The sequence below is a fragment of the Salmo salar genome, unplaced genomic scaffold (assembly GCF_905237065.1).
Source record: "Salmo salar unplaced genomic scaffold, Ssal_v3.1, whole genome shotgun sequence".
Taxonomy (NCBI): domain Eukaryota; kingdom Metazoa; phylum Chordata; class Actinopteri; order Salmoniformes; family Salmonidae; genus Salmo; species Salmo salar.
In genome coordinates, this window is record NW_025549545.1 from 119,785 (window position 1) to 134,509 (window position 14,725).

General features: G+C 50.0%; 1 protein-coding gene across 2 annotated transcripts in view; it reads left to right on the forward strand.

The window, feature by feature from the left end:
- Positions 1-14,725, forward strand: part of LOC106591770 (trinucleotide repeat-containing gene 18 protein) — a 79,043-nt gene that overhangs the window by 42,458 nt on the left and 21,860 nt on the right. For both annotated transcript variants that reach the window (XM_045713408.1, XM_045713407.1), the window contains exons 3-5: positions 3,291-3,425; positions 6,228-6,353; positions 12,198-14,042. In XM_045713408.1, the coding sequence (XP_045569364.1) occupies positions 3,291-3,425; positions 6,228-6,353; positions 12,198-14,042 (2,106 nt within the window). The remainder of the gene's footprint in view (positions 1-3,290; positions 3,426-6,227; positions 6,354-12,197; positions 14,043-14,725) is intronic.

The window sequence follows — 14,725 nt, forward strand, 5'->3', positions numbered from 1 at the left end:
TGTTCTAGGGGTGTGTTATCATTAGTCCAGACTCTCTCCTCCATCTAGCTGTTCTAGGGGGTGTTATCATTAGTCCAGACTCTCTCCTCCATCTAGCTGTTCTAGGGGTGTTATCATTAGTCCAGACTCTCTCCTCCATCTAGCTGTTCTAGGGGTGTTATCATTAGTCCAGACTCTCTCCTCCATCTAGCTGTTCTAGGGGTGTTATCATTAGTCCAGACTCTCTCCTCCATCTAGCTGTTCTAGGGGTGTTATCATTAGTCCAGACTCTCTCCTCCATCTAGCTGTTCTAGGGGTGTTATCATTAGTCCAGACTCTCTCCTCCATCTAGCTGTTCTAGGGGTGTTATCATTAGTCCAGACTCTCTCCTCCATCTAGCTGTTCTAGGGGTGTTATCATTAGTCCAGACTCTCTCCTCCATCTAGCTGTTCTAGGGGTGTTATCATTAGTCCAGACTCTCTCCTCCATCTAGCTGTTCTAGGGGTGTTATCATTAGTCCAGACTCTCTCCTCCATCTAGCTGTTCTAGGGGTGTTATCATTAGTCCAGACTCTCTCCTCCATCTAGCTGTTCTAGGGGGGTGGTGATCATTAGTCTAAACAGTTGCAAGCGAGAGTTTCAAATCTTCATACCATAACCGCTAACCGCTGCATGCAGCCAACATTATTATCAATGTCACCCTATTAGCTAACATCATAGTTAACATAGCTCCTAGAACTAACGAGTTAGTAAAATAATACAACGGAATATAGCTCTCTGCAGATTCTCAATTTGAATGAATGAATTTGTTCAAAACTATTCAACTATTCTCTCTCTCTCTCTCTCTCTCTCTCTCTCTCTCTCTCTCTCTCTCTCTCTCTCTCTCTCTCTCTCTGAGTCAACTCCTCACCATATTTTATGCGCTGCATTGCTAGCTAGCTGTAGCTTATTGCATTCAGTACTAGATGTATTCTCTGATCCTTTGATTGGGTGGACAACGCGTCAGTTCATGCTGCAAGAGCTCTGATGGGTTGGAGGAACGTCGTCCGGAAGTTGTCATAATTACTGTGTAAGTCTATGGAAGGAGGGTGAGAACCATGAGACTCCTAGGTTTTGTATTGAAGTCAATGTACCCAGAGGAGGATGGAAGCTAGCTGTCCTCCGGCTACACCATGGTGCTACCCTACAGACTGCTGCTGAGGCTACTGTAGACCTTCACTGCAAAGCGGTGTGTTTTAATCAGTTATTTGGTGACGTGAATATATTTATTATAGTATTTTTCCGGGAACTTTCAAAAAAAAAAGTTTCACTATTTGTGTATTTTTCTGAAATTTATTGAGTAGGATGGTTCTCCGCTGAGGAGCCTCTACTGGTTTACACTCCGTCTCTGTGTGTCGTGTGTGTGTGTGTGTGTGTGTGTGTGTGTGTGTGTGTGTGTGTGTGTGTGTGTGTGTGTGTGTGTGTGTGTGTGTGATTTGAGCAGGTCTGAATTTGTCTTTAGAAATGTTAATAGACCCAGGTGGATGTGCTGGTTCTGGGGGCGGGGTGTTATTTAGAGAACTGGCTGTGTGTCATTTACATTGCTGGGTGTGTACAGATTTACAAAGCACAGAGGGGGGTGTGTGTGTTGGTTACTGTGTGTGTTGGTTACTGTGTGTGTTGGTTACTGTGTGTGTGTGTGTGAGACAGGTTTAATACACTGATTTAGCTGCAGGGGGACTCTGGCAACACGTCTTCACATCCCCCACACACACACACACACACACACACCCTAACCCCGAGGCTGGCTGCAGTCGTCTTCAGGGGGTTCAAAAGGTCAAATAGTTGGTGACCTGTACGGTGTGAAATGGAACTGTGTTTGTTTTGTTCATAACCCACTGCCCCTGAGACACCCTCTTACCCTCGGGGAGTCGCGGGGCTTTTACCCTCGGGGAGTCGCGGGGCTTTTACCCTCGGGGAGTCGCGGGGCTTTTACCCTCGGGGAGTCGCGGGGCTTTTACCCTCGGGGAGTCGGCGCGGGGCTTTTACCCTCGGGAGCGGGCGCGGGGCTTTTACCCTCGGGGAGCGGGCGCGGGGCTTTTACCCTCGGGGAGCGGGCGCGGGGCTTTACCCTCGGGGAGTCGGGGGCTTTTACCTCGGGAGTCGCGGGGCTTTTACCCTCGGGGAGTCGCGGGGCTTTTACCCTCGGGAGCGGGCGCGGGCTTTTACCTCGGGGAGTCGTGGGGCTTTTACCTCGGGAGTCGCGGGGCTTTTACCCTCGGGGAGTCGCGGGGCTTTTACCCTCGGGAGTCGCGGGGCTTTTACCCTCGGGGAGTCGCGGGGCTTTTACCCTCGGGGAGTCGCGGGGCTTTACCCTCGGGGAGTCGCGGGGCTTTTACCCTCGGGGAATCGCGGGGCTTTTACCTCGGGGAATCGCGGGGCTTTTACCCTCGGTGAGTCGCGGGGCTTTTACCCTCGGGGAGCCGGCGCGGGGCTTTACCCTCGGAGGGTCGGCGCGGGGCTTTTACCTCGGGAGTCGCGGGGCTTTTACCCTCGGGGAGTCGCGGGGCTTTTACCCTCGGGGGAGTCGCGGGGCTTTTACCCTCGGGAGTCGCGGGCTTTTACCCTCGGGAGTCGCGGGGCTTTACCCTCGGGAATCGGGCGCGGGCTTTTACCCTCGGGGAGCCGGGCGCGGGCTTTACCCTCGGAGGGTCGGCGCGGGCTTTTACCTCGGAGGGTCGGGCGGGGCTTTTACCCTCGGGGAGTCGGCGCGGGGCTTTTACCTCGGGGAGTCGCGGGGCTTTTACCCTCGGGAGTCGCGGGGCTTTTACCCTCGGGGAGTCGCGGGGCTTTTACCCTCGGGAGCGGGCGCGGGGCTTTTACCCTCGGGAGCGGGCGCGGGGCTTTTACCCTCGGGGAGCGGGCGCGGGGCTTTTACCCTCGGGGAGCGGGCGCGGGGCTTTTACCCTCGGGGAGCGGGCGCGGGGCTTTTACCCTCGTGGAGCGGGCGCGGGGCTTTTACCCTCGGGGAGCGGGCGCGGGGCTTTTACCCTCGGAGAGCCGGCGCGGGGCTTTTACCCTCGGAGAGTCGGCGGCGGGGCTTTTACCCTCGGAGAGCGGGCCGCGGGGCTTTTACCCTCGGAGAGTCGGCCGCGGGGCTTTTTTCTCCTGTTTTTGTTCCCTGTCCTTTTAGTGTTTTGATCTTGTTCATCCAGGCCTATGGGACGTATTCTGGATGGGTGTGATGATGATGTCAGTCTGTATCGACTACTGTACGTGTCTGTGTGTCTCGTCTCAATAAAGCTTCAAAGTCTCCATATCTAATTTCTCCAGGTGATGCCTTCCCAGCAGCCTCCAGTCCCTTCCTGCCGGGCTATTCCGGCCCCTCCCCCCTGACCTCTGACCCAGCCTACAGATCACCCAATCAGATGGCTCAGCTCTGGGCTTCACACGCTGCCGCCCACGAAGGTAAGACTGTTTCAGATTGTCCTTCATGTTCCTATCTGCTCGCTTCGATACTGTCCTCTCTCTCTCGCTCTCCTCGTCCCTCAGCTCTCTCTCTCCTGCTCCACTTCTATCCCTCCTCCTGTCCTCTCTCTCGCTCTCCTCCTCCTGTCCTCTCTCTCGCTCTCCTCCTCCTGTCCTCGCTCTCCTCGTCCCTCAGCTCTCTCTCTCCTCGTCCCTCAGCTCTCTCTCTCCTCGTCCTCAGCTCTCTCTCTCCTGCTCCACTTCTATCCCTCCTCCTGTCCTCTCTCTCGCTCTCCTCCTCCTGTCCTCTCTCTTGCTCTCCTCCTCCTGTCCTCGCTCTCCTCGTCCCTCAGCTCTCTCTCTCCTCGTCCCTCAGCTCTCTCTCTCCTCGTCCCTCAGCTCTCTCTCTCCTGCTCCACTTCTATCCCTCCTCCTGTCCTCTCTCTCGCTCTCCTCCTCCTGTCCTCTCTCTCGCTCTCCTCCTCCTGTCCTCGCTCTCCTCGTCCCTCAGCTCTCTCTCTCCTCGTCCCTCAGCTCTCTCTCTCCTCGTCCCTCAGCTCTCTCTCTCCTCGTCCCTCAGCTCTCTCTCTCCTGCTCCACTTCTATCCCTCCTCCTGTCCTCTCTCTCGCTCTCCTCCTCCTGTCCTCTCTCTCGCTCTCCTCCTCCTGTCCTCGCTCTCCTCGTCCCTCAGCTCTCTCTTTCCTCGTCCCTCAGCTCTCTCTCTCCTCGTCCCTCAGCTCTCTCTCTCCTCGTCCCTCAGCTCTCTCTCTCCTGCTCCACTTCTATCCCTCCTTGATAAGGGAATTATATGATGTAAAGGTAATGATTAAAGAATCCCACCCTGAAACGTAACTAATTAGTGATTTATTAGTTTATGTAGTATGTATAATGAATGATTAAAGTACTAAACCTAAGGCCAATAAGGTTAGGGAGAGAAATGTGTGGGTGTTTGTGTGTGTGTGTGTCTAAGAAATTACCGAGAACAATTCAACTGTGTTTGACCCGACCTGGCTAGAACTCTGAGAAACTTATGATAGGACAGGGAGTCCTTTCCAAGTTTCCTCTAATCTCGGGGGAAAGGAACTGCCGGCTTGGTGGTGATAAACAGTGGATACAACTCACCTCTCTGTCCGTGTGGAGGTATGTGCGTAAATAGGGAGTGAACTATAAAATGGATGCCTTTTATATTGTGGACTTTAGAACGTTCTCGTGAATAAACTGTACGAACCTTTTTCAGAAGCTGAGTCTTTGCCTAGTTATTATTTAACCCCGAGTCTTACAAACCTCGGGAATTAGTCAAAGTTTATTGATTGTTAGTTATTATCATTGGGATTGAAAATTCTCATGACACTCCTCCTGTCCTCTCTCTCTCCTCGTCCTTCATCTCTCTCTCTTCTGCTCCACTTCTATCCCTCCTCCTGTCCTCTCTCTCTCTCCTGCTCCAGTTCTATCCCTCCTCCTGTCCTCTCTCTCTCTCCTGCTCCACTTCTATCCCTCCTCCTGTCCTCTCTCTCTCTCCTCCTCCTGTCCCCTCTCCTACCCCACTTCTATCCCTCCTCCTGTCCTCTCTCCTCGTCCCTCATTTCTCTCTCTCCTGCTCCACTTCTATCCTCCCTCCTGTCCCCCTCTCTCTCCTCCTCCTGTCCCCTCTCTCTCCTCCTGTCCTCTCTCTCCTCCTCCTGTCATCTCTCTCTCCTGTTCCACTTCTATCCCTCCTCCTGTCCCCTCTCTCTCTCTCTCTCTCCTCCTCCTGTCATCTCTCTCTCCTGTTCCACTTCTATCCCTCCTCCTGTCCCCTCTCTCTCTCTCTCTCCTCCTCCTGTCCTCTCTCTCTTTCCTCCTCCTGTCCTCTCTCTCTCTCTCCTCCTCCTGTCCTCTCTCTCGCTCTCATCCTCCTGTCCTCTCTCTCCTCCTGTCCTCTCTCTCCTCCTGTCTCTCTCTCTCTCTCTCTCTCTCTCTCTCTCTCTCTCTCCTGCTCCACTTCTATCCCTCCTCCTGTCCTCTCTCTCTCTCTCTCTCTCTCTCTCTCTCTCTCTCTCTCTCCTGCCCCACTTCTATCCCTCCTCCTGTCCTCTTTCCTGCCTGGAGGGAAGACAGGCACACCATTCTTTCTCTCTTCCTCCCCTCTCTCTCTCTCCTCCATCTCCTGTGGGAGAGGTTGGTTTAATTCCAGAGGTCGTTGCAGGAATGGGACATCTGTGTTTGAAGCTACATGGGAAGTGCTGTTGGAATGCCGTGGCTTGGGGTCACTAGCGTAGCGTGACGCTTGAGACGTTCTATATTAGGATCCAGTCTGAGGCTAGAGGTCAGGATCCAGTCTGAGGCTAGAGGTCAGGATCCAGTCTGAGGCTAGAGGTCAGGATCCAGTCTGAGGCTAGAGGTCAGGATCCAGTCTGGGGCTACAGGTCAGGATCCAGTCTGGGGCTAGAGGTTCAGGATCCAGTCTGGGGCTAGAGGTTCAGGATCCAGTCTGGGGCTAGAGGTTCAGGATCCAGTCTGGGGCTAGAGGTTCAGGATCCAGTCTGGGGCTAGAGGTTCAGGATCCAGTCTGGGGCTAGAGGTTCAGGATCCAGTCTGGGGCTAGAGGTTCAGGATCCAGTCTGGGGCTAGAGGTTCAGGATCCAGTCTGGGGCTAGAGGTTCAGGATCCAGTCTGGGGCAGAGTAGGTCAACCGTGTGTCTACAGGTCAGAGGTCAGTAGTAGGGCTATCCATTCCTGGGGTTCCAGCCTCCCTAAGGAGTACAGGTATTTGCTCTGTCCCAGCACCTACCCAGCTGATGTGTTGTTTGTTGCTCCTCCAGGCTACGCCCCTCTCCCAGGCGGTCTGTACCCCACCCCCTACCACCTCCCCCTGGGTAACCTGGACCCTCCTCCCCCCTCGCTGGGCTTGGCTCAGCATCACCACCTCTACAACACACCACACCAAGGTCAGTAAACACTACCACTTCTAAACCACACTACGACTAGCCTCCAAAATATTCAGTCTCTTCGAACCATACTGCCTTCAGATTGAAATACGGGTCTCTTGAAACCATACTGCCTTCAGATTGAAATATGGCCTCATTTCAGTCTCTTCAAACCGTACTGCCTTCAGATTGAAATATGGTCTCTTCAAACCATACTGCCTTCAGATTGAAATATGGTCTCTTCAAACCGTACTGCCTTCAGATTGAAATACGGGTCTCTTCAGACCGTACTGCCTTCAGATTGAAATACGGGTCTCTTCAGACCGTACTGCCTTCAGATTGAAATACGGGTCTCTTCAGACCGTACTGCCTTCAGATTGAAATACGGTCTCTTCAAACCATACTACCTTCAGAATGAAATACGGGTCTCTTGAAACCATACTGCCTTCAGAATGAAATACGGTCTCATTTCAGTCTCTTCAAACCGTACTGCCTTCAGATTGAAATACGGCCTCATTTCAGGCTCTCCAAACCGTACTGCCTTCAGATTGAAATACGGCCTCATTTCAGTCTCTTCAAACCATACTGCCTTCAGATTGAAATACGGTCTCATTTCAGTCTCTCCAAACCGTACTGCCTTCAGATTGAAATACGGCCTCATTTCAGTCTCTTCAAACCATACTGCCTTCAGATTGAAATACGGTCTCATTTCAGTCTCTCCAAACCGTACTGCCTTCAGATTGAAATACGGCCTCATTTCAGTCTCTCCAAACCGTACTGCCTTCAGATTGAAATACGGTCTCATTTCAGTCTCTCCAAACCGTACTGCCTTCAGATTGAAATACGGCCTCATTTCAGTCTCTCCAAACCGTACTGCCTTCAGATTGAAATACGGCCTCATTTCAGTCTCTCCAAACCGTACTGCCTTCATATTGAAATACGGCCTCATTTCAGTCTCTCCAAACCGTACTGCCTTCAGATTGAAATACGGTCTCATTTCAGTCTCTCCAAACCGTACTGCCTTCAGATTGAAATACGGCCTCATTTCAGTCTCTTCAAACCACTGCCTTCAGATTGAAATACGGCCTCATTTCAGTCTCTTCAAACCATACTGCCTTCAGATTGAAATACGGCCTCATTTCAGTCTCTCCAAACCGTACTGCCTTCATATTGAAATACGGCCTCATTTCAGTCTCTCCAAACCGTACTGCCTTCAGATTGAAATACGGCCTCATTTCAGTCTCTTCAAACCATACTGCCTTCAGATTGAAATACGGTCTCATTTCAGTCTCTCCAAACCTTACTGCCTTCAGATTGAAATACGGCCTCATTTCAGTCTCTTCAAACCATACTGCCTTCAGATTGAAATACGGCCTCATTTCACTCTCTCCAAACCGTACTGCCTTCATATTGAAATACGGCCTCATTTCAGTCTCTCCAAACCGTACTGCCTTCAGATTGAAATACGGCCTCATTTCAGTCTCTCCAAACCGTACTGCTTTCAGATTGAAATACGGTCTCATTTCAGTGTCTTCAAACCGTACTGCCTTCAGATTGAAATACGGTCTCTTCAGACCATACTGCCTTCATATCAAAGTATTGATTTGTAATAGACTATCTTAGCCCCAATAAAAAGGCATTATTGGTCGTTGATTTACATAACTTTTTCCACATGGTGGGGACAAACAAACAAAATGTGTATCAAAGTGGGGTCTTGGGCCAGATTCTTTTGGAAACCTGGTGTTACTGTATCTGCTGTGTTGTTCTGAAGGATAAAAAATAAATAAAATGTTTTTTATTTCACCTTTTTATTGAACCAGGTGGGCCAGTTGAGAACAAGTTCTCATTTACAATTGTGACCTGGCCAAGATAAAGCAAAGCAGTGCGACAACATACAACAACACAGAGTTACACATGAAGTAAAACAAAACATACAGTCAATAATACAGTAGAAAAAATCTATGTACAGTGTGTGGAAATGTAGAAGAGTAGGGAGGTAAGGCAATAAATGGGCCATAGAGGTGAAAATAATGACAATTTAGCAAATTAACACTAGAGTGATAGATGTGCAGATCATGATGTGCAAGTAGAGATACTGGGGTGCAAAAGGGTAAATAACAATATGGGGATGAGGTAGTTGGATGGGCTATTTACAGATGGGCTATGTACAGGTACTAGAGGTCGACCGATTACGATTTTTCAACGCCGATACCGATTATTGGAGGACCAAAAAAATCCGATGCCGATTAATCGTCCGTTTTTTATTTATTTTTTATGTATTTTTTACTTAAAAAATAAATAAAAACATTTACATTTATTTGTAATAATGACAATTACAACAATACTGAATGAACACTTATTTTAACTTAATATAATACATCAATAAAATCAATTTAGCCTCAAATAAATAATGAAACATGTTCAATTTGGTTTAAATAATGCAAAACAAAGTGTTGGAGAAGAAAGTAAAAGTGCAGTATGTGCCATGTAAGAAAGCTAACGTTTAAGTTCCTTGCTCAGAACATGAGAACATATGAAAACTGGTGGTTCCTTTTAACATGAGTCTTCAATATTCCCAGGTAAGAAGTTTTAGGTTGTAGTTATTATAGGAATTATAGGACTATTTCTCTCTATACGATTTGTATTTCATATACCTTTGACTATTGGATGTTCTTATAGGCACTTTAGTATTGCCAGTGTAACAGTATAGCTTCCGTCCCTCTCCTCGCTCCTACCTGGGCTCGAACCAGGAACACATCGACAACAGCCATCCTCGAAGCAGCGTTACCCATGTAGAGCAAGGGGAACAACTACTCCAAGTCTCAGAGCGAGTGACGTTTGAAACGCTATTAGCGCGCACCCAGCTAACTAGCTAGCCATTTCACATCGGTTACACCAGCCTAATCTCGGGGGTTGACAGGCTTGAAGTCATGAACAGCGCAATGCTTGAAGCAAAAGTGCTGTTTGAATGAATGCTTACGAGCCTGCTGGTGCCTACCATCGCTCAGTCAGACTGCTCTATCAAATCATAGACTTAATTATAATATACTGCTCAAAAAATAAAGGGAACACTTAAACAACACATCCTAGATCTGAATGAAAGAAATAATCTTATTAAATACTTTTTTCTTTACATAGTTGAATGTGCTGACAACTAAATCACACAAAAATAATCAATGGAAATCCAATTTATCAACCCATGGAGGTCTGGATTTGGAGTCACACTCAAAATTAAAGTGGAAAACCACACTACAGGCTGATCCAACTTTGATGTAATGTCCTTAAAACAAGTCAAAATGAGGCTCAGCAGTGTGTGTTGCCTCCACGTGCCTGTATGACCTCCCTACAACGCCTGGGCATGCTCCTGATGAGGTGGTGGATGGTCTCCTGAGGGATCTCCTCCCAGACCTGGACTAAAGCATCCGCCAACTCCTGGACAGTCTGTGGTGCAACGTGGCGTTGGTGGATGGAGCGAGACATGATGTCCCAGATGTGCTCAATTGGATTCAGGTCTGAGGAACGGGCGGGCCAGTCCATAGCATCAATGCCTTCCTCTTGCAGGAACTGCTGACACACTCCAGCCACATGAGGTCTAGTATTGTCTTGCATTAGGAGGAACCCAGGGCCAACTGCACCAGCATATGGTCTCACAAGGGGTCTGAGGATCTCATCTCGGTACCTAATGGCAGTCAGGCTACCTCTGGCGAGCACATGGAGGGCTGTGCGGCCCCCCAAAGAAATGCCACCCCACACCATGACTGACCCACCGCCAAACCGGTCATGCTGGAGGATGTTGCAGGCAGCAGAACGTTCTCCACGGCGTCTCCAGACTCTGTCATGTCTGTCACATGTGCTCAGTGTGAACCTGCTTTCATCTGTGAAGAGCACAGGGCGCCAGTGGCGAATTTGCCAATCTTGGTGTTCTCTGGCAAATGCCAAACGTCCTGCACGGTGTTGGGCTGTAAGCACAACCCCCACCTGTGGACGTCGGGCCCTCATACCACCCTCATGGAGTCTGTTTCTGACCGTTTGAGCAGACACATGCACATTTGTGGCCTGCTGGAGGTCATTTTGCAGGGCTCTGGCAGTGCTCCTCCTGCTCCTCCTTGCACAAAGGCGGAGGTAGCGGTCCTGCTGCTGGGTTGTTGCCCTCCTACGGCCTCCTCCACGTCTCCTGATGTACTGGCCTGTCTCCTGGTAGCGCCTCCATGCTCTGGACACTACGCTGACAGACACAGCAAACCTTCTTGCCACAGCTCGCATTGATGTGCCATCCTGGATGAGCTGCACTACCTGAGCCACTTGTGTGGGTTGTAGACTCTGTCTCATGCTACCACTAGAGTGAAAGCACCACCAGCATTCAAAAGTGACCAAAACATCAGCCAGGAAGCATAGGAACTAAGAAGTGGTCTGTGGTCCCCACCTGCAGAACCACTCCTTTATTGGGGGTGTCTTGCTAATTGCCTATAATTTCCACCTGTTGTCTATTCCATTTGCACAACAGCATGTGAAATGTATTGTCAATCAGTGTTGCTTCCTAAGTGGACAGTTTGATTTCACAGAAGTGTGATTGACTTGGAGTTACATTGTGTTGTTTAAGTGTTCCCTTTATTTTTTTGAGCAGTGTATAATAAACACACAGAAATACGAGCCTTTGGCCATTTAAAATGGTCGAATCCGGAAGCTATCATCTCGAAAACAAAACATTTTTTTCTTTCAGTGAAATACTGTTCCGTATTTTATCTAATGGTTGGCATCCATAAGTCTAAATATTCCTGTTACATTGCACAACCTTCAATGGTATGTCATAATTATGTAAAATTCTGGCAAATTAGTTCGGAACGAGCCAGGCAATGAACGCAAGAGCAGTGACACAATTTCATGTTAGCAGGCAATATTAACTAAATATGCAGGTTTAAAAATATATACTTGTGTATTGATTTTAAGAAAGGCATTGATGTTTATGGTACATTGGTGCAACGGCAGTGCTTTTTTCGCAAATGCGCTTGTTAAATCATCACCCGTTTGTCGTAGTAGGCTGTGATTCAATGATAAATTAACAGGCACTGCATCGATTATATGCAACGCAGGACACGTTAGATAAACTAGTAATATCATCAACCATGTGTAGTTAACTAGTGATTATGTTAAGATTGATAGTTTTTTATAAAATAAGTTTAATGCTAGCTAGCAACTTACCTTGGCTTCTTGCTGCCCTCGCGTAACAGCCATGCAGGCTCCTCGTGGAGTGCAATGTAAAGCAGGTGGTTAGAGCGTTGGACTAGTAACCAGAAGGTTGCAAAAACGAATCCCCCCAGAACAAGGCAGTTAACCCCCGTTCCTAGGCCGTCATTGAAAATAAGAATGTGTTCTTAATCTGACTTGACCAGTTAAATAAAGGTGTAAAAAATAAATTTTAAAAAATCGGCAAATCGGTGGCCAAAAATACCGATTACCGATTGTTATGAAAACTTGAAATCGGCCCTAATTAATCGGCCATTCCGATTAATCGGTCGCCCTCTAACAGGTACAGTGATCGGTAAGCTGCTCTGACAGCTGATGCTTAAAGTTAAAGATATGAGTCTCCAGAGATTTTTGCAATTCGTTCCAGTCATTGGCAGCAGAGAGCTGGAAGAAAAGGAGGCCAAAGGGGGTGTTGGCTTTGGGGGATGCCCAGTGAAATTTACCTTAAACACTCTACTCAGCAAATTGATGGATGTGGTGGTGTGTCCTGATGGGTGTGGTGGTGGTGGTGTTGTTGGAGGATGTGGTCTGATGGATGTGGTGGTGTGTCCTGATGGGTGTGGTGGTGGTGTTGTTGGAGGATCTGATGGATTTGGTGTTTTTGTGATGTTTGTGTTCCAGAGAGGTTCTTCCTGCCGGTGTCGTTACCCCAGCCGCCTCTTCAACCCTCCTCTGTCCCCCCCAGCCCCATCCCCCCCCTGAGTACCTCCCGGAAGGGGGTCAGGGACCGGGACACACTCTTCCGCGAGGGGAGGGAGAGAGAGGAGCCCCAGGAGGGGATCAGAGACCGAGACAGACTCTACCGCGAGGGGAGGGAGAGAGAGGAGCCCCAGGAGGGGATCAGAGACCGAGACAGACTCTACCGCGAGGAGAGGGAGAGAGAGGAGCCCCAGGAAGGGGGCAGAGACCGAGACAGACTCTACCGCGAGGAGAGAGAGAGAGAGGAGCCCCAGGAAGGGGGCAGAGACCGAGACAGACTCTACCGCGAGGACAGAGAGGAGCCTCAGGAGCGGGGCAGCGACAGACTCTACCGCGAGGAGAGAGACAGAGGAGAGAGGGAGCGGTCGAGAGAGGAACCTCGTTCGTACAGTGTGGTAGATCTGACACAGCAGGATGGGAGGAGTGGAGAGAGAGAACGCCACAGAGAACGAGAAAGAGAGGCTTTCCTCCACCGCCCGTCTGCTCCTCGTCCCCTCCAGGGCTCCTCCTCTTCTGGACGTTACCCAGAGACTGATGACGCACCTATTCGCTCCCCTAACTCCAACCCTAACCCCCACACACACACAGACAGGCTGAGAAAGACTGAATCTACCTACAGCGGTGGACTCCTCCCTGGCCCCACCTACACTGCACACCGGGAGCCTATCAGGGAACAGCGTGTGAGCGCGCCCACTTACGTGCCTTCCGTGGAGGTCTATGATGAGCGGGTCGGCCCAATCCAGATCGCCTCGCAGGCCAGGGACAAACATGACAAACAGAGAGAGAGGGAGAGAGAACGAGAAAGAGAGAGGGAGAGAGAACGAGAAAGGGAGAGAGAACAAGAAAGAGAGAGGGAGAGAGAAAGAGAGAGGGAGATCTCCAGGTTTCCTGAAAAGACTCTATTGGACCGTCGCCCTTCTCTTCCTGGTGATTTGTCCAATCAGAGAGAGCGGGAGGAGGGCTCTGTGATCTGCTCCAACGGTTCGGCTCTGAAACGAGACGGTTACGTCAGCCAATCAGGGTTCAGCCCGGACCCCAGGGACACGCCAAAACATGCTGTCCGATTGGGCCTGGAGCGAGTGGGGGAAGGGCCTAAATGGAACCCCATCAGCCCATTGGCTAACTACGCCACCAGTCATATGGCAGCGCTGGCCTCCCAGCACGGACACGCACACTCTCAACACACACACACACACTCCGCACAGCAGACACGCACACACACTCAACCCTCACACCACAACCAGCCGGAACTCAACAGACCCCCATCCAACCCCCACGCACCCCAAAACAGACACACAAATTCCCCCCACCCTTCGCCCCAACCCCAGAGAGGAGGAGAGGAGGGACAGAGGCGTTACATGGACACCTCAGCCCTCTACCCCCCAGTGGTGGGAAGGAGGAGAGGCAGCGGGGGAGGAGGGACTGATGAGGGAACAGAAGGAGGAGAAGTGTCAGCCATGCAGAGTCTAATCAAATACAGCGGGACTTTCCCACCTGAACGCCGGGTGTCCTCTAGGCAGAACACGGACAACCAAGCCTCGTTCGGAGGCCTGGCGTTCATGAGACTGGAAGGAGGAGGAGGAGGAGCGGGGGGGAGGCTGATGAAGAGAGAGGTGGAACGTCCCGACGGCGAGGGGGCGGGGCCAGGTGAGGGTGGGGGAGAGGTCCGTCACCCTCCTGTAGGGATCGCTGTGGCCGTGGCCAGACAGAGGGACAGTAGCAATACAGACTCGCAGAGACCTCTAGTGCTGCACGCAGGGGTTAAAGGTGAGACTGGCTGTTTATTTACACCTTTTATACCAAAGGGGGTAACTGGGGTTTAGATATGGGGGGGACAAACAGTTTTCATATGTTTTGACATTTTAAGACACTTCCTACAATTCAACACAGTTTGACATGACTCATTATGCCTCTCATGGGGGGGCTATATAGGGGGGGCTATATAGGGGGGATATATAGGGGGGCTATATAGGGGGGCTATATAGGGGGGATATATAGGGGGAAAAATTGTAATTTTAGTAATTTAGCAGACGCTCTTATCCAGAGCGATTTACAGTAGTGAATGCAGACATTTCATTTCATGCATTTAAAAAAAAAAAAAAGTTTTGTTTGGGCTGGCCCCCTGTGGGAATCGAACCCACAACCCTGGCGTTGCAAACGGGGGGCTATATAGGGGGGGCTATATAGGGGGGGCTATATAGGGGGGGGTATATAGGGGGGGCTATTAGGGGGGGCTATATGGGGGGGGGTATTTGGAAACCCAGTAGAAGTTGAAGGATATCACCGTCATTAGTGAAGCTATTTCAAGGCCAACGTTATTTCAATTTATAACATTTTTGACATGCGTTTTTCTGGATTTTTTTGTTGTTATTCTGTCTCTCACTGTTCAAATAAACCTACCATTAAAATTATAGACTGATCATTTCTTTGTCAGTGGGCAAACGTACAAA